This window comes from Melampsora larici-populina, assembly GCF_000204055.1.
Source record: "Melampsora larici-populina 98AG31 unplaced genomic scaffold MELLAscaffold_12, whole genome shotgun sequence".
In the NCBI taxonomy this organism is placed as follows: domain Eukaryota; kingdom Fungi; phylum Basidiomycota; class Pucciniomycetes; order Pucciniales; family Melampsoraceae; genus Melampsora; species Melampsora laricis-populina.
The window spans coordinates 313,651-333,731 of record NW_006768776.1 but is presented as its reverse complement, the minus strand read 5'-3'; the positions used below and the strand labels follow the sequence as shown (position 1 = coordinate 333,731).

The 20,081-nt window shown below is 41.9% G+C and overlaps 3 protein-coding genes across 3 annotated transcripts; all 3 read left to right on the top strand.

Moving 5' to 3' along the window:
• Nucleotides 1-1,545: 1,545 nt before the first annotated feature.
• MELLADRAFT_124226 (uncharacterized protein) lies at nucleotides 1,546-2,370 on the top strand (the record flags this gene model as incomplete). The annotated part of the gene is made up of 5 exons (XM_007408514.1): nucleotides 1,546-1,672; nucleotides 1,766-1,951; nucleotides 2,027-2,110; nucleotides 2,183-2,225; nucleotides 2,316-2,370. The coding sequence occupies 5 exons, from the start codon at nucleotides 1,546-1,548 to the stop codon at nucleotides 2,368-2,370; spliced, it is 495 nt and encodes a 164-aa protein (XP_007408576.1).
• Nucleotides 2,371-13,454: 11,084 nt separating this feature from the next.
• MELLADRAFT_84906 (uncharacterized protein) lies at nucleotides 13,455-15,631 on the top strand (the record flags this gene model as incomplete). The annotated part of the gene is made up of 9 exons (XM_007408515.1): nucleotides 13,455-13,742; nucleotides 13,795-13,917; nucleotides 13,978-14,092; nucleotides 14,239-14,266; nucleotides 14,353-14,572; nucleotides 14,633-14,866; nucleotides 14,974-15,140; nucleotides 15,267-15,431; nucleotides 15,508-15,631. The coding sequence occupies 9 exons, from the start codon at nucleotides 13,455-13,457 to the stop codon at nucleotides 15,629-15,631; spliced, it is 1,464 nt and encodes a 487-aa protein (XP_007408577.1).
• Nucleotides 15,632-17,227: 1,596 nt separating this feature from the next.
• On the top strand, nucleotides 17,228-19,615 carry MELLADRAFT_84905 (uncharacterized protein; the record flags this gene model as incomplete). The annotated part of the gene is made up of 8 exons (XM_007408516.1): nucleotides 17,228-17,282; nucleotides 17,359-17,406; nucleotides 17,503-17,605; nucleotides 17,703-18,634; nucleotides 18,723-18,841; nucleotides 18,915-19,087; nucleotides 19,158-19,245; nucleotides 19,334-19,615. The coding sequence occupies 8 exons, from the start codon at nucleotides 17,228-17,230 to the stop codon at nucleotides 19,613-19,615; spliced, it is 1,800 nt and encodes a 599-aa protein (XP_007408578.1).
• Nucleotides 19,616-20,081: the final 466 nt, after the last annotated feature.

Sequence of the window (20,081 nt, the reverse complement as noted above, 5' to 3'; positions counted from 1 at the left end):
CCAGGCGCCAAGTTTGATTCTAGTCGATAGATCTGAAGGTTTTACGTGATCCTCTAGGACACCAAACCAAAAGGTTTCTCTGAAGATATAACCTACGTGGACTACATTGATCCGAATTCAACGAATTAGGAAGACTTGAAGAACTCCTCTGTCGCCTCACGAGAAGACTGTCAGGTTGAGGTGAATGGGGACTATCTTCACCGTAGGTTTCAGCATCTCTATACAACACCTCGTCCACTTTTTTACGCCTCTAGAGGAGCAAGGGAAAAAGTCAAAATAAGTTTTTCGAGCTCAAGATTTTGGATAGGTTCGACAAATGATTCTCGCGAACACGCTCGTGAGGGGCTTGATTAAGCTTAATGATTATAGGACCTGTCCATTCTTCAAAAGATCAATTTGAACACATAACACAATTCGCATTGAAGGCAAAGGTCATCAGTTGATATCATCCAGTGGAGTTTACAAAACCGCAATGCGGCAGTATCACCCAACCCTTTCGACCGAAGAGCTACCAACCGAGAGTCAGGCGACTCTGGCCATTGACTCCTTGGGCTCGCCTTTGCGATTCAAAGCCGGTCACCCGTACCCCGATTTGTACAAGTTGATATCCTACCTACCGTGGACGGGGTTATTGAAGTCGTTGCGGTGATCACAAGCAGTGATCAGAGTCTAAAATGGACATGTCGATCTGATATACCGCTTGCAAGATATTTTTATCTCAACTTCCTCTAAAGATCAGAAAAACTTATTGTGCCATCTGCTTATCATTGCATTGTTCACTTCTATATTTTCTCATCACCCTCTCGATTCCGAGACAATAAAAACTACGTACGGACTCTGACTCAATTTATAACACAAACACCGGCGGCAAGAAAAAACCACATATAAATTGAAAGGCTTTGAACCTGACTCTGCAGGGTATCCAAATCATCATGCTGAATCTGTGAAAAGGACAAGTATCAGATAGTAATGTACTGAATTATTCCTCCTATGCAGCCAGAACCTAAATGTCTTTATTTCCATGCACCCATTCATCACATACGATTCATCCAAAGTACTTCAATGTCACAAATAGAGAAGTCAAATATCATCAGTTGATATTGTCCACTGAATGTGATAACTCAACAATATTGCAGTATCATCCAACCCTTTCCTTCGAACAAGCTGCCAACCGAGACTCAGGCAAGTCGGCAGATCCGCGTCGATGACGAGACCAATAACTCCTTGAATCCACCTTTGCAATTCGACGTCGGTCACCCGTACACAGAGGGTACATGGTGATCACAACCAATGATAATAAAAACGGACATGTCGCTCTTATATACTGACTGACAAAATTTGATCCAGTGGATAATAATAACTTCCTCCAATTTCAAACACCCAAAAAAACTCGTCGTAATATTTCGTCAACATTACATTGTCCACTTCCATATCTTCTCATCACTGTCTCGATTTTGAAAACTCTGCATTCTGACTCTATTCAAAACACAAACATCAAAGGCATTGAGCTGCCCAACATCCAAAGAGTAGACCTCACCGTTGGAGATGTATTCCAGTCGGCTTCTAATCATCTTGTTGAATCTTCTCCTCTCATACATACGCTTTGCGTTTGGTGCTAGCACACAAGATTGTGGAATTTTTTTCGGGCCAACTGGATACAACAGCAATTGGCGTGAGTTTTCTTTTTTTGTAACCCTCGGGCCTTGAGGTTTCATGCTTCACCTTCTCAAATAGACACGTTTGATCTCATGACCAAATTTTCTAGTTTGTCGAAATCCAGGTGGGGTTGCATACGAATGTTCAGCGCCAAAAGATGAGGGTACAGTCCCTCTGGTCAATTGTAAGCCATACACAGGCCCTCCATCATCCACTTCTCTGTATAATGCTGGCAGTGCTGGGGCATCTCAAAGTTGCACCGCAGCTAGAAAAAAGTTTGAGGAGGATGTTATCGGTGCGTTTTATTGTACTTTGCATATCACACCAAGGTATTCCAAACCGAAAGAATGATTTCATAATGTATGTATAGACTGTGGATTGGCTTCGTGGCTCAACGGTAAATTTGTCGTCACTGCCACCTTCAGATGCGATTTTAATAACGCGATGTTGTACGGTAAGTATATCCAAGGTTCTGTGTACATCAAGTTTATCAACACTGACCTTGTCAAGTTTCACATGTTATCAGTTGCGTACGGTTGCGAACCTGTCAAAGATCAAAGCATCGTTTAGTGAGTCATGATCATTGAATTACGGACCATAATCCATTGCGCAAGATAAGATACTCATCTCTCAACTTTGATTTTCTGACCAATCCGAAGTGAGGTTGATTACAAACCTAGCGCCTTCACAAACGATGGCTCGATTCGGAACTGATGAAATGTGCACAAGTGAACATAGTGTAACATGGAGAGTATGCTAAAATAAAAGCAAAAAACATCTTGGGCAAAGTCCCAAGGTTAAGTGTCTAGTGATGATAAATTTCTTCCGGCAACAAACACCCTTTCCAAGCAGTCCCTCTCCGAACCGCCTAAAAACCGGGCATCCAAAGAGTGGTGAAGTAGGAAAGTAAAGAAGCAATAAACATTTTTTCAGTAAGTATTGGATGCACCAAAACCTTCAAAAAGCTTACAATAAGCAATGTCATAAAAAGCTTTTCATAAGCAATGAATAATTAAATAGCTTTGATTCAGGCAAAATTTACTATACAAGGATGGGTTTAGAAATGTGTATGGGTTATATTCAGTCTTTGAAGTGGTTTTAAGTTACAGTGTGTTATTTTGTGACAATTGGATAAATAAAGTGTTCCCCTGTTGCGGGCACGCCCGCATGTTCTCTAGTACTATAAAAAGAGCTCAAAGGCAATAAAGATCAAACAAATGTAAAGTTTGCACCAACATGAGACACATGCCCAATTACATGCCTCTGATTCTCAGGCAATTGTAAGGCCATGTGTCCCCAAACATAAATCAAAAACACCTCTGATGACCAGCAACCAGCACTTTTGATCTAATCCATTGAATTGCCAGATTGAGGTAATGCTGTTGCACCACCAGAATGCAAAGAGTGACCCAAAAACATTTTGTCAAAATATTTACACAATCTTGAAAGAAATCATGCACATAAAGGAGGGAAACCACCTGAATTAATATAAAGTTCAGGAGCGGCCATAAATCCAGTGTCTCTTGAACAAAGATAAGATTTGAGGATTCAGACTGGACAAGCTGAAGTGTTAGCACAAGATTGGATAATAACTGGCAAGCCAACAAAGCTTGAGTTGCATTTTGTGTAAAGAAGTTGATATTATATAAGTTCTTTACATATTGACAATTGAAGAGGTAATTGTGAGATAATTTTCTTCTCATCAAACTGGTATTTTGAATCTGGAATCATCAATTCTCCAAGATGGTGAAGACCGCCAAATCCAATACCTAACATTGCCAGAATTGACTTGTTGTTGTGAAATACTGATTTTTTTTACAACAGATTGAATTTGAACTAAAGTAAGTGGGATCCTCCTAACTACTGGTTTTGACCAGTTCTTGATACACAACTTCATAGGGTGTTTAACATTTTGATGGCAAGTCTAACATGCAATATGACCAATACCAACTACACCACAATGACATCTTTTTGCATGAGGATGTCCCAACCGTCCTACATCTGGCATCCAAAGTTGGGACATTATTGAGATGAACCAGAGGTGGAAAATCCCCACTTTATCCCTTGGATGCTGTGGCGGTGTTGTCAGTCCAAGGACATCTTGGAAGGGTCCGTGAGGGTGTCCAAGGGGGAATCCAGTGGACGCCTTGCAGGATACTGTGTCAGCATGTCTCACCCTCTGCAAAGGAAGAGGACATTCTGAATTTATCCAGGTGGCCTTGTGGTGTAAGTAAGCTCAAGCTGGTCATTGATAAATAGAGCAACTTGCAAAAGAGACAAAATCAAATAATATTTGAACTTAAAAATCAAGAGCCTGACCAAAGCAACACAGAATGCAGAGAACCTTTTGGAACCATGCTTGTACTTATTAAGAGATGACTTCAAGACAATAGAACAACAATCTTGATTTGATAAGACATGTAATTCTTGTAAATTAATATGTCTGATATGTGATTTTTTTAATGTAGATGTACCCATGGGTGAATATGAGAATTTGAAACTTTGAGAATTGATTCTAAACCTGCTGAGAAAAGAGATTGATCAATCTCAAGGTAAGAAATGGAAACAGTGTTGGGAGAATATTGAATAATGTCATAAGTTTCAGCTGTTAATAAAACATTTTGACAAGAGAGCTTGTCAGCCAATGAATTGATTCTTAGGTCAGACCAGAATTCAATCACCAGTTATCACAATACCAAAATAAGGGCCTCACATTCCAATTAGGACAATGAAAGCTGAAAAGGTCTATCACAAATTTATTGTTTGAGTGAACACAAATCCATTTTCAACTGTTAACAATACCTATGTCAATGACTGAGACTACACCTAATAACTTGGCCCATTGTATATTTTGTGCTGGAGAAGGAAGAATGAAATAAAAACCCAATCAAGTACAAGGTTCCCAAAGCCCAATACTTGACATACAGGTGTCAAATTGGCAGTTTAAATGGCTGACTGATACAGTTTCAAATTTGTGCACCTTGTTGGGAGCTCCCATGTTAGACAAAAAAGAACATTGTTTAAGTGCATATGCTGCGTTTATGTCTTCACTTAAGGGCTTAGATTCAGGAAATGGTCTTGTGTAAAAACTTGACTCAATGGCTGGACTAGAGCTGATTGGATTCACATCATCTCAGATATAACATCATCAGTTTTTTCAATGGGATCAATATTGAGCATTATTTCGTTGTTTACCAAAATTAACAACAATGAAATTGACCTGAATGATAGCTTAACTGTCAGTTTCTCAAAGCAAACAAAAAAATGACTACCCTAAATGGAAATAGGTATCTCCTTTAAACATGATCACATCCTCAGTGGTCTTGTTTACAGCCCTTGAAGTTCTAGAATTGCTTAAATTTCAGGTAAATCAAATCATAGAAAACAAGATATTCAACCAGAGAAAAACAATATGAAATATCAAAACCAGAAATGCACCTTGAGTATCTTTTTGACAACTACTCAGTGTCATGATTAATGGTATTGGTCTATCATAGACTGATGCCTGGGTGTAGTCTGGTTTACCCAGTTTTGAGAGCATTACCATGACTGATTTTTTCCAAGCCCTCAGGATGAAATCAGTGAAGGAAATGCATTGGAAGAGGTACTTTACATGTCTTTTTACTTTGGCCCAGATCAACTTCCAAACCCAATTTTGGATGCTGTCTCCCCCTGGAGCTTTTTTAGTTGGGTTGTATTTAGGCCCTTGCTATTTGCAGCCCACATGAAATGCATGTAGGCGCTGCCAAAACAGCGCCTACATGAAGTTTTCCCACAAAAAAGCGCCTACATTTATGATGTAGGCGCTTTTTCCTTTTTCAAATGACGCCTACAGGCTGAAAAACCAATGTAGGCGTCATTTGTGTACGCCTACATTCTAAAAATAAAATGTAGGCGTAAATTTGAAGCGCCTACATTGTTTAGGCGTCACGAAAATGCGCCTACATCTTTTTTTTTTTACTGTAGGCGTAATTTTTGTGCGCCTACATATTTTAATACCAACACCCTTATAATTTAATTCCAACACCCTTATGATTTAATTCCAACACCCTTATAATTAATTATAAGACCCTTATAATTTTATAATCAAATGCGCACTCTTACATTTGATACCCTTATCATTTAATACCAACACCCTTATAATTTGATACCAACACCCATATATATTAATACCAGCACCCTTCTAGATTTGTATTCACATGTGTATAAGACCCTTATAACTAACTTAAGCGCCTACATGGAAAAAACAATGTAGGCACTCAAAAAAAGCGCGTACATTTTATTTTTAGAATGTAGGCACTTGAAAATAGCGCCTACATTTTATTTTCAGAATGTAGGCGTACACAAATGACGCCTACATTGGTTATTCAGCCTGTAGGCGTCATTTGAAAAAGGAAAACGCGCCTACATTATAAATGTAGGCGCTTTATGGCGGAAAACAACCGTGTAGGCGTAATTTGGACAGCGCCTACATGGATTTCATGTGGGCTGCAAATAGCAATGGCCTTTATTTACTATTGCTTCTTTTTTTTGGTGATGATGAAAGAGTAGAGTGGTGGTGTTGTTTCCATCAATGGGCATTGGGATTTGTCAATTGAAGTCTGTGTTGTCCAATTGGCATAGTGCTGTAGCTATGCATGTACCTGAGAATAGAGCTTTCACTTTCTCATTGTGAGTTGAGCATGTCTTGCTGTTGTCCGTGATGATGGTGCTGACTAGAAAAAAGGTTTTTTGACCCAATGCTGTAAGTTTTGTGTGGGAAAGGTCAGTGTGGTCAACTGAGAGACCATCTCCAGGGTTCTCCTTAGCCTTGTCTACTGTGTGGTTGAAATCAGTGTATGCCTTTTTGTAGGCTTGGCGTCATTTGTCCACACAGTGTCTTTTTGCTATGTGTTGAAGTGTGATAGCTTCTTTTTGAAGTAATCCAAGACTTCCGGCCTCCACCAGGCCTTGGTTTTCCTTGGACTGCCCTCTTCGGCAATTTGTTTTTCTGGGCAACAACAACCACATCACACATGGATTTGTCAAAGAACACAATGTCTTCTTGAGTTGGGAGAATCCTGAGCTAAGGTAGTAGAGCTGACAAGTTGTGTTTAAGGAAGGTGTAATTATTGAACTTGTTCCAGTTCTTCCATCTCAATGACTGTGAACTGAACAAGGTCCTGTCCCCAGATAATGTAGATAAAATGGTGACAATAGCTTGGTGGTCAGAATAGTGGCAGAAATGCAGTCTTCATTGATGAAGCAAGTGATCATGGCTTTGTGAAGGGCTTTGTTGACCCATACCTGATCAATTTATGTGCCTTCAGTTTAGAGTGATTGTACTGCAAAGGTGGGGATTCCTCTTGGTGAGTGCAGACTGAGGGCTCAGTCTGTAAGCATGTTGAACAGTTTTTCAGCATATTTGTTGTTGGTCTTGCTAGGGTTTGGGTCCCAAAGGGGGGATTGGGGGTTGGAATAAGTTGTGCAAATTGTTAGGAGAAGCTGTGTGGTTAGTGGGGCCTTCTGAATTGGTTCAGTGAGTGAAATCTGTGAAGCCTTTGAGAGTTTTCTGGGGGCTATAAACACTAGTCATCAATATAGTGTAGCAATTTCTGGAGGGCAACTAGATAGGTTGGATGATGGGATTGAGGTTTCTCCGTATACATAGGAAGGTTCGGGGTCTGTCCTTCTCTGTGAAATTCTGAGCAGGTAAGATGAGGTTCCAGTTTGTGAGGTTGATGGGAGGTTTTCAAAGGGATTTATATAAGGTTCTTGTGTTGCAAGAATTGAAAAAAGTAAAATGGGATCTGAATCAAAAAGAGAGCATGGAACATATTTGCAGTTCTTGCGGTTCTGTTTTGGAATTCCCGCCAAATTCTCAATATGTATTAAGTTTTTCCTTCATCTAACATTGAGTACAGGATGGAGTTTCTTGGTACCTACCTGGATGTAAGGTGAATAGCTGGGGTATGAGGAGGAGATGAGCTAGCAATCCTCACAGGGCACTTGGGGGCAAAAGAGTGATGTAGAAAATCAGTGGGACTCTCTTTAAAGAGACATGGGAGATTGGTCTTGAGGTCTGCTTTCAACTTCCCCTGTGGTGCACAAGGAGTGTATCTCATACAGTGGTGCATTTTATAGGGAAGGTCTGCAAGTGATTTTCTCTGGAACAGTAAGGTCACATTGAAGCTAATTGACAAGCAGCCATGGTGCAACCAACTCCTTCGCAATTGAAAAACTGAGTAGGAGGGGCCTGCTTAGTTATGTCCAGTGGTGACCTCTCCCCTGCCACACTTTTGTGCAACCAGTCAAAGTGGCTGTTTTAGTTGTTTTAACCCCACTTTCCAGAAAGGAATGACGCTTTGCGGGAGTATCAGCCATGACTTTCTTTGACCACCTCACAAAGAGGGTCTTATCAATAAGGTCACTGTGGCTGATTTCAAGGAGATCCATACATTCTTGTTGGCTGGGATTGAAGGTGGTAGGGATGCCATGGACAATACCTAAGTGCACCTCTTGTTTCAAAGAAAGGTTGGGCAAGCTCTTTGGGAGCCAGCTTGCAACCTGACCATGCATTGCTTGGACTTGCTTATGGGACTCCAGGTAGATCACTAGGTAGGTTGTTTGATGGATGAGATGGATATTTCAGGCTTAATCACAGATGGGTCATCCAATGTTACCTTGATGTTGTCTTTCAAGACCACATCAAGAATTTTAATGAGCTTGGGGACAATATTCCCCTTGCACACAACAAACTTTGGATTTGTCTGGTTAAGTGTGAAGGATGCTTCCATCCTTGGACAAGCACAAGGGCTTGGGTGATTTTGCTTAGGGGGTAGCAACACTCCTGGCATGTGGTTCAATGCAGATAGAGAATATGAGCTCTCTGCTGGGCTCTGACGTGTCTGCTGCCCTGGCTGTTGCTGTTGGTGCTGGTTTGGGATGACAGAAAACACAAGATTTGCTACTTGATCAGACAGCATGCTGAATTGTTTCAACAGCACTTCATTGCAGAATTCAAACTAAGAGTTTGTCACAAAAAATGAGGGAGTAAGGATGGGGATGGTCTGACAACTTGGATCAAACACCACCTGCCAAGATTCCATGATGCTAGCCTGCTCCTGGATTAAACCAAGCAGCACAAGGCTATTGGCTGCCAAATCCACATCAAAATTGACCAACTTGGTCTGTTTTGTCTTGGGGACCAACATGGCTTTTGATACATCCAGCAATGTTTGAACCAGTACTCCAAGGGCTTTGGCTTTGGTGCCAGAGCCTCCTGGGTGCAATCACACAATGCAGGTTTTTTGAGGAATGCCAGTGATATCTTGGGCTTCCTCAAGAGGGCTCAGAGAAGGGCCCTGTTTTAAATGACACTTCCTCAAGCCTTTTAGCAAGGCTGGGGTTCTTGAGACAAGTCCTGTGAGGTCTTGGAGGGTGAGGTTGATTTTTGGGAGTGGTTGAGGATGATTTTTGTGGTTTTGCTGTTTTTTCAGCCAATTGACCTGTTGGGAGTGATGTGACTAACACATCCATTATTTCATCATACATCAACTGGATGTCCCAAGCAGTTTAGTTGTCCTGAGTATCAGGATCAGGGGGGCATTGGCCCATTTGGAAACAGCAAAGATTCAGTGAAATTGGAGAGAAAGGTGAAAAATGAGAGCAGTTCAAGTGGAAAGTTGTCAGGGCAATGAGTTGGACAACAACTTATGCAGTCACAGATGGGATCTGCATATATTCCTTAGTGCGCCCCTGCTAAGTTTAAGGGGCTTCCAGATTTCCCTCAGCCTTCATGAAGCAAAGTTTATTACTTGGTCTCTGACGTACAGCTGCTTCAAGAAATATTGACAACTATTTTTGAAGGATATTGTTGCCACAGCCAAAAAAATGAGACAAAAGTTGATTTTAGATGTTTTATTTTTCCTGTATTCTTCAAAACAACGGAGAAACAAGTCCCGGTTTTTGAACTGTAACAAGATTTTCAGAAAAAAAACGATCTTTATTGGAATAGCTGTACTATTTAGATATAAATATTCTTGATCAATTAGCTTTCAGTTGTGCAATATACCAAACTAGTTATGTATTTCTGGTGATTTCTGTGAAATCAGATTTCTTGGGATCATACAATCGGACATGTAGCATATTTATGGGATCCAAAGTAGAACCCCAGTTTCTTCTTCTACTTTCTGAGTTCCCCAACTTCAGTTCAGAATCTGGGAAAGGCAGAAAAACCTCAAGAGCCCCAGTGAAGATGTGCTTGAAGATTCAAACTTGAGGAAAATTGGGATCAGTCACCCAGATTCCAAGCTTCTCAAACAAAGCCAAAAAGTACAATTTCCTGTCAAAAAGTCCAAGTTGGGAAACTCAGAATTTTTCTAGGTTTCTAGCTTGTATTGCATAAATGGTCCTACTGGCTGTGTCATACTAGCTGAGTATGAATGTGTTATTCACAAGCTCAAAACTCATCAAGCCAAAGCCTTGAACTTTCCAAGTCTCAACAACTCAATCAACATCATCATTGAGTGGCTCATTGAGTACCAGGACATGGCAGTTGATACTGATCAAGTCATAGTCCCCGCAACTATCCTCAACTCTTGCTTTCAAGCAAAGTTCTTTATGGTTCATTACCCCACACACAAGGCTTCTTCCCTTTCAGCAATCAAGACTGCTCTCAATACCCAGTCAGAAGAATCTGAGCTATGCAACACAAGCCCTCCACCTCAGAATCACAATGGCATTGCCAAGACTGATGAATACAACATCCTTGGAGTTGCAAAAGGGACTACAGAGACTTTGGCTAAGTCTGAACTTGATGAATACCTGCAGGGACACTTCTCAATCAAAAGGGATCAAACACCTCTTGGATGGTGAAAGGTTTGTCCAATTATTTGTTTTATGTTGTTTCAATGTGTAACTCTGAAACCAAGCTAACAGTTCCCATACCGCAAGCGCTCCACAACTTATTGTGGTTGTGTGGCGGTTGTGTTGCGTTTTTGAGGACCACAATATATTGCAGGTTCAGCGCACCGCAATCCGAGTCAGAAAACCCCTGGTCTTCAAAAACCACAACAAAATATTGGTTCACTCCGCTATATTGTGGATATAGTGGAGTGATACCTATTTCTTTTCTTTTCAATTGAATCATTTTCAATATCTATCTAAAATACAAGTACAATATTTTAAATCAAAGAAATGACTTGTCTTTCTTTTCTCATTCTTCTCTATTTTTTGTGAAATCTTGCGCAATCTTGCGCCGAAGTTGTGTAGCTGCAGCAAGCAATATTTTGGCAATATTGTGCTTTACTCCACATCACAATGTTGTAAGTTTTTTTTTGAGAAAAATTGTGGTCTGTTTCATTGCGCTTTATTGTGCTGACTCTGCAATGCAATGGAAATGGGTCAAAATCTGTTGTGTTGTGTTGCAGTTGCAGTGTTGACAGTTCTTTATGTTTTCCTTTTTCACCATTTAGAGGGACATGCCACTTCCCCACACTTTCCAAGTTAGCACACAATTACCTGTCCATCTCAGCCACATTATGCACTTGTAAGCGTACACCTTCATCAGCAGCCAATGTGTGTACACCTTTAGAGGTAGTATGCTCACCAAGACAATGGAGTGCCTGGTGGGGTCTCAGGCTTGGATGAAAGAAGGTATTGTACCTGACAGAACTATTGAGGAGGCTGCCAAGGCCCTCAAATGCTATAGCGGTACACAAACATTGTGACCCAACCTAAAGAAAACATGACAACCCAATTTATTTTTGGATTTTTAGGGCTAAAAACCCAAAAATCAATTGGGTTGTCATGGGTTTTTTGGATGGGTTTTTAGGTTGGGTTGAGCTGTTTGTGTGCCACTTACATAGCAGGAGTGGACAAAAGAAAGAAAGACTAGACTCTCATTTTACAAATTTAAAATTATTAAATATTTCACATAGTCTACTCTGTCTATCTAATTTGCATAGTCCATCCAATTTTATAAACAAGAAATGTTTTATAAATGTTTTCTCTTTTGGCCCCTCCCTGATCAAGCGCTATATTTCATATAGCAAATGTGGAGCGGGTTTACTGAACCACTCTAAAATCAAGAAATTGGAAACTTGTTGGGTTGTGGGTGAGAGTGGTCACAGTGCTTGGCTCTCGAAAGATGTCAAAATCAAGAGTGGTAAAGAGTGGTTCCAGTATTGGTCTGAGGTGCAGTAAATACCACCATTCAATAATCACAACATTGAACCTAATCAATGTTTCTACCAATGATTTTTCTATCCTGATTTGACATTGTAGAAGGTTTTTGCTTTTATTCATTAACCTTTTCTATCACACACAATATCCCTTATCACTATCATCATTCATGAGTGTTCCTTCATTGATCTGATTCACTGAACTATTTTTTGTTTTTCGTTTGTTTGTTTGTTTGTTTGTTGTCGGATCATTACGTATTTCAGTTGAACTTCCGTTTCAACGAGAGATGCGTTGCTTGCCGGACTGACTAAAGCCTTCTGGCTGTAGCTCATCTAGCAAAAAACCCATCGCTGGAATGCGCGCGATCTCTTTGTGGTAAACATTCGGAGGTTGTTTATGTCGATGTTCGGAACAGCATGACCGGGAACATCCTTTATGAATTCTTTAGATGAATCTCGATCTTGTCGCTCGGGAGGATTTATTCAAGAAAGTGACTTGGATGGTTCAAGGGAGATGAATTGCCTTGCTGCTCCAGAGTCCGATACAGCAGATTGCGGTATGAAAAACTCATAATGTCTGCATACTCATATCTTCCGTGAAGCTTAGATTGAGCTGGGACATCGTCAGATCTGTCGTCTAGGAGACCGATAGAGATGCAATCCATCAAACTAGTTTCAACACGTTCCAGAGTACAATCTCTAGGCAGAGTTCTATATGGGCATACCTGACTCGAGGCTATCGAGTATCCTGATGCAATTCCGACCTCTTGGTTCTCTCTTCAAGAGACGCTTGTTCAGCAGGGGACCTGCGAGGTCTTCGCCACACGACCTTGTCAGTGCGTACGACTACGACCTTCGCTGTCTGTGAGAACAAGATATAACGTAAAGAGAGTGACACAAGCTGAGAATCACTAAAATGGGATACATACCTTTGATTTCGGTCTGGAGGACATGTTCAAGTATGTTCGAGACATGTTTGGGTCTATTTAAATTTCTGTGGATGTATATTTCCTGATACGAGTCTGCGGGACATGAGATGAAAAAGCTAACTCAAGACTACGTCGACGTTCAAGCTCTCGAGATTTATACAGAACATCAGCTTAAACCTCGTCTTCTTGAACATCCCAAACCGCGGTTCGCTTTTTCACCCGCTGGCTTGATCGATGAAACTCACCCACTCCTGCGAAGGACGCGCAGGGCTGATTCGGAGCCAATGATGTAGTGTTTGTGTTTGATATCTCGGCTTCTGTAGTCTCGGGCTTGGACCATACAGATTTTCATGCCTTTCCTTGTTACGAAACTTGTACCTGTGTGGGTGGGTCTTGTGTCCTTCTCTGCGGCGAAAGTCGACTAGTGAGCTCTATAAGCTTTCGAAGTGGAGCCGATTAGAAAGCCATTGCTCTTTTTAGTCCATCACTTGCCCGGTGTGCTATTGATCTCACCCTCACTGTCATTCACTCTTAGACACTCATTTCATTATTTACCACGTATTCACCTGGCCTGTCCATCTCTTTACTGAGACAATAACACCCACCTTCGTTTCGAAACCATCATTTGTAAGCAAGAAGCTAAGTAGTGGTCACCCTCCAACCGAGAAACCTTCCGAGTCACCAATTCTTTACCTCAAGTCTAGCGATGGTCCATTCGTCTGGAAAAGCTACTCGTTCTATCGAGATGAAGGTCCTTCTCTCGACATTTGCTCTCCTTTCCGCTCATGCTCAAGCGGCGAACCTGAATGGACACCCGCACCTCAACACATTGAGACCACGATCCCCATTTTCGTTGGGTGGCACAGCTCCTGCTTCCAACGTAGCTGTCAATACGAGTTGTGAACAGCCCGACATAAACAATGCAACTTGGATCCAACGGGGAATAGACTCTTACCTCGAGAGCTTTCCCAACGGTAGCACTATGTCGTTACAGGTGATTTCTGACAAGATTTTATCAAAGTTGCATCTATGAATCAATTAGACAGAGAGACGGAAAACTCATGGCTTGCTTCACGTTTACTGTTACTTCATTAATCCAGAAATTTGCTGCACATGCAGGTCTTGATAACTTCATTTGTGGGATTGGCGAGCAATGCCATGCTGGTCAAGTAAGTTTGAATGTTCCAGCTTTTGATGTCCTTTTACTGATATTTCGGGCAATTCATCAGATTTGTAGCCCAGCTCACTCGCCCGACTGGGAAGTCCTCGTTGGTGCACAAGAATGGAACAACTTCCGCAATAAACTCTACGAGGCTGTTGGAGTTGCTACTCAAATGGTGACATGTAAGTAAGAGACAGCATCCTCAAATTTAAAAATTTGATCTTAGAAGCATTTGGATGGCTATATTACCTTCGTCCTCATCTTCTTTCGAGTTCCCTTGACTGACTGATCAACCGCTCCGCTTCAATCTAACTTTCTAAAACCATAGCGATCTCTGGTACATTGGTATCAGATCTGTGAGTTTACAATCACTTCTTCAGCGCTACGAATCTTCAACTGATACATTGATCTGACGTACGATTAACAATGTTCCACATTGTAGATACCCTCCAGCTCACAAGGGTGAGCTATGGGACTTGATGAAAACCTTCACCCTTGCATCTACCATCGTCGCCACTATCTCTCTGCTATCGATCCTTGCCGGAGTGGGAAGTATAATCTTTATTGCAAGCTCTGTGGCGCTCGCCGTCACTGGTGGAATTGCCGGTGGGATTGGGGTCAAATTGGCACTCGAAACACCGGAGCCAGATGCGTTTGCCAGGGTAAATCAGTGATCTATTTTCTTCAAGTTGTGGACATATGCTGATGTACGTGTTTGATAGTGGTCTAATTATGCATTCTACTTGAGCCAATGGCAACAACACGTTCAAAAGAATATTGCAAATGGCACTCGAACAGTGATCGAGTCTGGCGTTAGCACCGCCCAAGGAATCTCTAGCGTGCTCAAGAACGGAACATTCTTCTATACGCGCCCTGAAGTCAACGAGGCTGAACTCATTTCATCTTTGAAGAACACTACAACTGCACGAATCGTCACCGATATACTTCGTAATCAGGTTCGTCGCCGGTCTTACAACATCTTTTCTTCTCTCCTTCTTGGCGAACCATGAAAGCTGATCTCTTGTGATGATATAGGGTGCATTTGTTACTGTTGGAAGCGTAGGTTTTGCAAACTCCTACACTATGCACCAAATGCAGTGCTCGCGAACTTTTTCTGACTGCATTGTGCGATGATGTTGGAACTTCAACACAGGACAAATGTACCGGGGATGGACCTGGAGGGGCATGGGGCTCAGCCGAGTCTTTGTCATACTGCTCTCCTAATGGAACGTAAGTTGTTCTCTACACATCATTTCACCCACCAGACCTAAATAGACATCTCTCAAACCTTACACCTTTTCGGTAACTTATCACCATCTATTGATCATTTACCGCTCGCTCTGCTTCTCCCTATAGCATGATGAACATCATTCATGGCGGAAAGAAAAAAGTAAACAACAAGTGGCACAATGCTGACTTGATCTACAAGAAGTATGGAATCACGGTCAAATACTTGGTAGAGCAATCTTGGGACTGTCAGGTCAAGCACGGTGGCTTCAGCTTTGACCCATACAAGTCTGGGTATGTCATCTATTGTTGAAAATTCACATACACAAGGTCCATTCACTAATATCCGCCAATTACCATTCTCCCGTAGTTCTTTCCCTACAGACATGAACTCCGAGTGTATTGCTAATCTCCCGGTTTGTGATCTGCGACAGCAAGGTGGGCGATTCATACAGACCTTGAGAGCAGAGAGGAACCTCGTATTGATGTCTTGATCCAACCCCCCAAAAACTTACAGAAATTGCTGAGGCTCGAAAGGAGAAGAACACAATGGGCGCTTGTAGAACAGCAGGAAAACTTCCGATCTGAAAGTCGAGGGTTCCACCCCTGAAGCTTCAACGCGTAGCTGTGCAATTTGTGAGCCTGAGAAGACGCGCAAAATACAGAGAAGCAATCTGGACCATCACACCAGACTGTCTGACTACACATTTCAACCTATACTGGTCCATCCGGCAGAATCTATATTGATGTTGAAAATACTCAATTTTGTCAAGTATCTGCTATATCAACCTATGTCCTTTCTGCGATGTAAAGCAGACACGGGATCTTGTTTTTGTTCTTTGCTACTTATCTTTGTCCGTTTGATATATCCTACTCCGTCAATATTTATTTCCATTCTAAAAATATTGTAGTAACCCTTTAAAGTACATTCAGTAGAAAGTGTGAGTAAGTGAGGTAACACAGGCTCTAGTCATCTTTATACATACATGCTTGATTTTATATGGAAATGATCAATCTATTGCAATGCTACATCTCCGAAGTACATCGATGTACACCGCAACAGTTCCTCGGGTTGATTTTTTGAGCCCTTGAGCCATTTGTATCTTCGCAAAGCCCACGCTGCATAATCACAAACGATAAACCAATAGCCTCAGATTGATAACATCCCCTCACTTCATAAACGACGCTTTCTTCCAAGTCCAATATGAAGTAGAGAGATGAACATCTCTTCATGATCAAGTCTTTGAACAGCTACGCAAATGGTCAAACTCTGCCCTCTTCCATTTACATCCCAATTTGATCTTACATATCGGATTGCTGGTAGGTACGGGCAGCAGAACCTGAAGTTGGGTCTACGATTTATGCCGTCGCTGAGTCATCAACGTCAAGGAAGCCACCCGGTTTGTATATCGTTGCGACCACGGCATAGGTTAGTTTGGTCGATGTTGGTTGTCCAATTCGTGCTGTGTCGTTGCTCGGTATTCTTATCGCTATTTTCTGCGTTGCAAAGACAACATATCAAAATGCCCCATATTTTCTTGCTCGTGCTAAACGTTGCGATAAATTTGGAAACTGCAAATGGATTTGTACCACATTACATCAACAACATATTGGAATACTTGAGAGGCTATAAATATTTTTTTCAGTTTGAGGGAGACTTGGGAAACTGTTGCCATCATTCTCGGTGGCCAAGTCCCAACGAGGAAGTCCCAATGGGCTCTTTCTCCATCTCTCAAACATCTCGGGGATCAGCTTGCTCTGGACTCGCACAGAGTCAGGATTGAATAGACTCGTAGCACGAGATGTCGCTCAGCTCTTTCATCCCCCATTACTTATTCCGAGTGCAGAAATCAAAATCTCCTTCAGCATACCACACATACCGCACAAGAAATGCCTCATGTCTCAGTGATATGGCGTGCGACCAAAAAGGTACGTATATGAAGTAGATTGCTTATCATTTCCATCGATTCACTGACCTTTATCCTATCATGTCACTATTATCTCTTTTAATAGGCTCTGCGCGCTCAGTCACGCACAGTATTCACCAATTATGTACAAGTACCACTGGGTATCATTGCTTTGCTTGTCCCATGCTGGGCGATAGATCTGCTCTTAAACAAGTACTCAATACTGTTTCCACCGTCGGTAAGTTTTCATCTTTCTTTTTGGGGGTATGAGCATCTTATCTCGAACTCTTGAGCCTTCAGGATCAGGTCATGAGTATCTGACCCAAGATTGACCGAATCCGCGCTCAACTGGGGAACCCAAAGTACGAGAAAACTGACATATCATTATCAAAATTCCAATGAACGCTAGATCATTTGCATGCTTCTTCTATTCATCTCATTGCTCTTCCTTCACAAAGTCTCCCCACATCGACTCTTGCCAGTTCTTAGGGGAAGTTTGAGGCCAGCTGTGAATTGGTCACTCAGTACTGTTGGTCTCTTCATGACCCCATCCTTTATTACGTAAGTTTTGGTTGAAATTTTCAAACGTTAGAACGTCATTGTCGAGGTCTAAAATCCCGCTCGACAGATTGCCTGTACATTCGTCTTTGACTCTTAGGCATATTGGTTTGATATGCGCATGGTTCTTCCCCCCTATACTCATCACCTGGACAATAGACATCCTCTTGTGTAAATTGATCAGCAAAGCGATTCCATTTCCTGAAGCCGATGGAACAATTAGCTCTGAGGAACAAAGTCGAAATCGAAGTCGCAGCCGAAGTCGAAATAAAAGCAAAGGTCACAGCCGGGCGGGGCACATGCCGACGATTCGTCACCCTCCATACGAAGATGAAAGATGGATTCCAACACCAGAGCCGGAAGAAAGCGACTCGGAAGATGAAGAAACTCCACGGCAGCGCGCAGTCACCCTTGATGCGTACTCGCCACAGGTTCGGCCGATGAGACCCCCCTCTTCTCTACCAGAGGCACAACGTCGAGTGTCAGAAAACGACACGTATGAAGTCGGAAATGCATACGAGGCCAGCCCAATAGTTCAAGCGAATTCAAATTCTACATTTCTTACAATGCCTACAACTAGCCGGCGTGATCATGAGAGACAATCCGAAACAGACTGGGACGAGGGACAGGGGTCTTTTCCTACAACACAAGAGGGCATCTCTTCAACAGCAGGAGAGACTTCCAGCTCTGGACTTTCTCGTGGGATGGTCGCTGTCAACATAATTCCGGAGCCCATCTCCACCCCTGCACCCTTACCGGACATAATTCTCTCACAAAAACTGAGCCGGCTAGTTGACCTGGTCATTTACGTCATCATATTTATGGTCGGCGTGGTACTCTTTTACACACCAGGTGGTGAAAAAAGATCTCAAGTCATCTTCATCGCAACGATCAGCCTGATATGGCTTTTCAGTAGGCGTATCATACCGCATTCTTGGACCAAGGTGCTACATCCCACACTCACAACAAGCTTGTTGGCTTCCTTTGGAATCCTTGGCATAGGCTCTACTATAGGTCTTAACAGACAACAGAGTGTGTATAATCATACGCTAAGCTTTTTTCAATGGTCTTCCTGTGAACATCAATTTTGACCGTAATTTTTTTTCTCTTTTGAAATCAGCCTACGACTTGTTCTACAAAGAAATGACCTATCTTGATTTCCTGGACCCGTTTTCGAAAGAAGGTATCGTAGTTCCTGGGGCAGGTGATATCTTAGAGAGTGTCTTGGATGCAGGCACGGTAAGTGTAGTAGATTTCTTATCTTATCATCATGGTGAACAAGGAAATTGATCTCTCAGCACTTTGACTTTAGGTCGGATTGGCGTTCACAATCTTTGATTACCGGCGTGATTTATATCATAACTTCTTCAGAATCTTTTTGGTCGTTCTTCCCAACTGTGTGTTATCATTACTACTTTGGCCTTACCTCGCCCGTCAAATTGGACTCTTACCAGAACAGGCCATAGATTGGGCGGGAAGATCAATGTTAGTACCATCATGATTTAAAAAGCAGTTCCTATACTGATATATGTACCACTAAATTCCTGAAACCCAGGTCTGCTCCGCTTGCCCTCGAGCTCCTCAAGGCTACCAAAGGCGATCGAAACCTAGGCGCTGTGCTAGTTTATCTGACCGGTATAGCTGTGAGCAGATCACCTATATAATCGGCTGCCTCAGACCTCCGATCATATAACAAGATGAACTGATTATCTCGCTTTTCTTGTATAACAGGTCACAGTTTTTAGGACGCCTATGTTTCGGCTCTTCAGGATTAGACCGGCATCTGCTAAAACTCACGAGGATTATTTCACCATTGGAGTTACAGTAGGTGCCTTAGGTGGTGTTATAGGAACATCAGGACTTTTCAAAAGACATCGAAGAGCAGCTGGTACAGCCACAATAGCTTTAGTGATCTACGCCATCATTATGCTTTGCTTGGTTGCAGTACCTATCGTTTCACAATTTCTTGACACCTTGGTAGGGAGACCATCAGGAGGAAGGTCTGAGTTATGAGTTCTTGGATAGGTATAAACATCTGAATAGAAAGACAAACCAAACAAACCAAGGGTTGTAGTTAAAATTTCGCAAGGACAATAAATCAATCTTTTATCTTCATCATTTAAATCGTTTTACACCAGAAATGGAAATGGAAAAATCCTACATTTTTCATTGACACACATGTATCACCTAACAACAAGAAAATTTGTCCACATCTTCGAAAGCTTGTCACATCTTGTATTTAGTTCAAAGTAAATTTGATTGCAATCTTTTGGCACATTTGGTTTTTTGATTCCAAGTATTTTGAAATCCTTTGACATCTTTTTCTGAAAAGACTTGGACAAAACATGGTTCATGCAGGAGAGGTGCCTGAATGATGCAACATGGAAATGAGGTAGATATAAATTCAGGTGCCAGGGAGTATTGATTTTAGTATATTGACAGTAGCGTAGGCAAAGAAAATCTGCAGAGGTGATGGAGC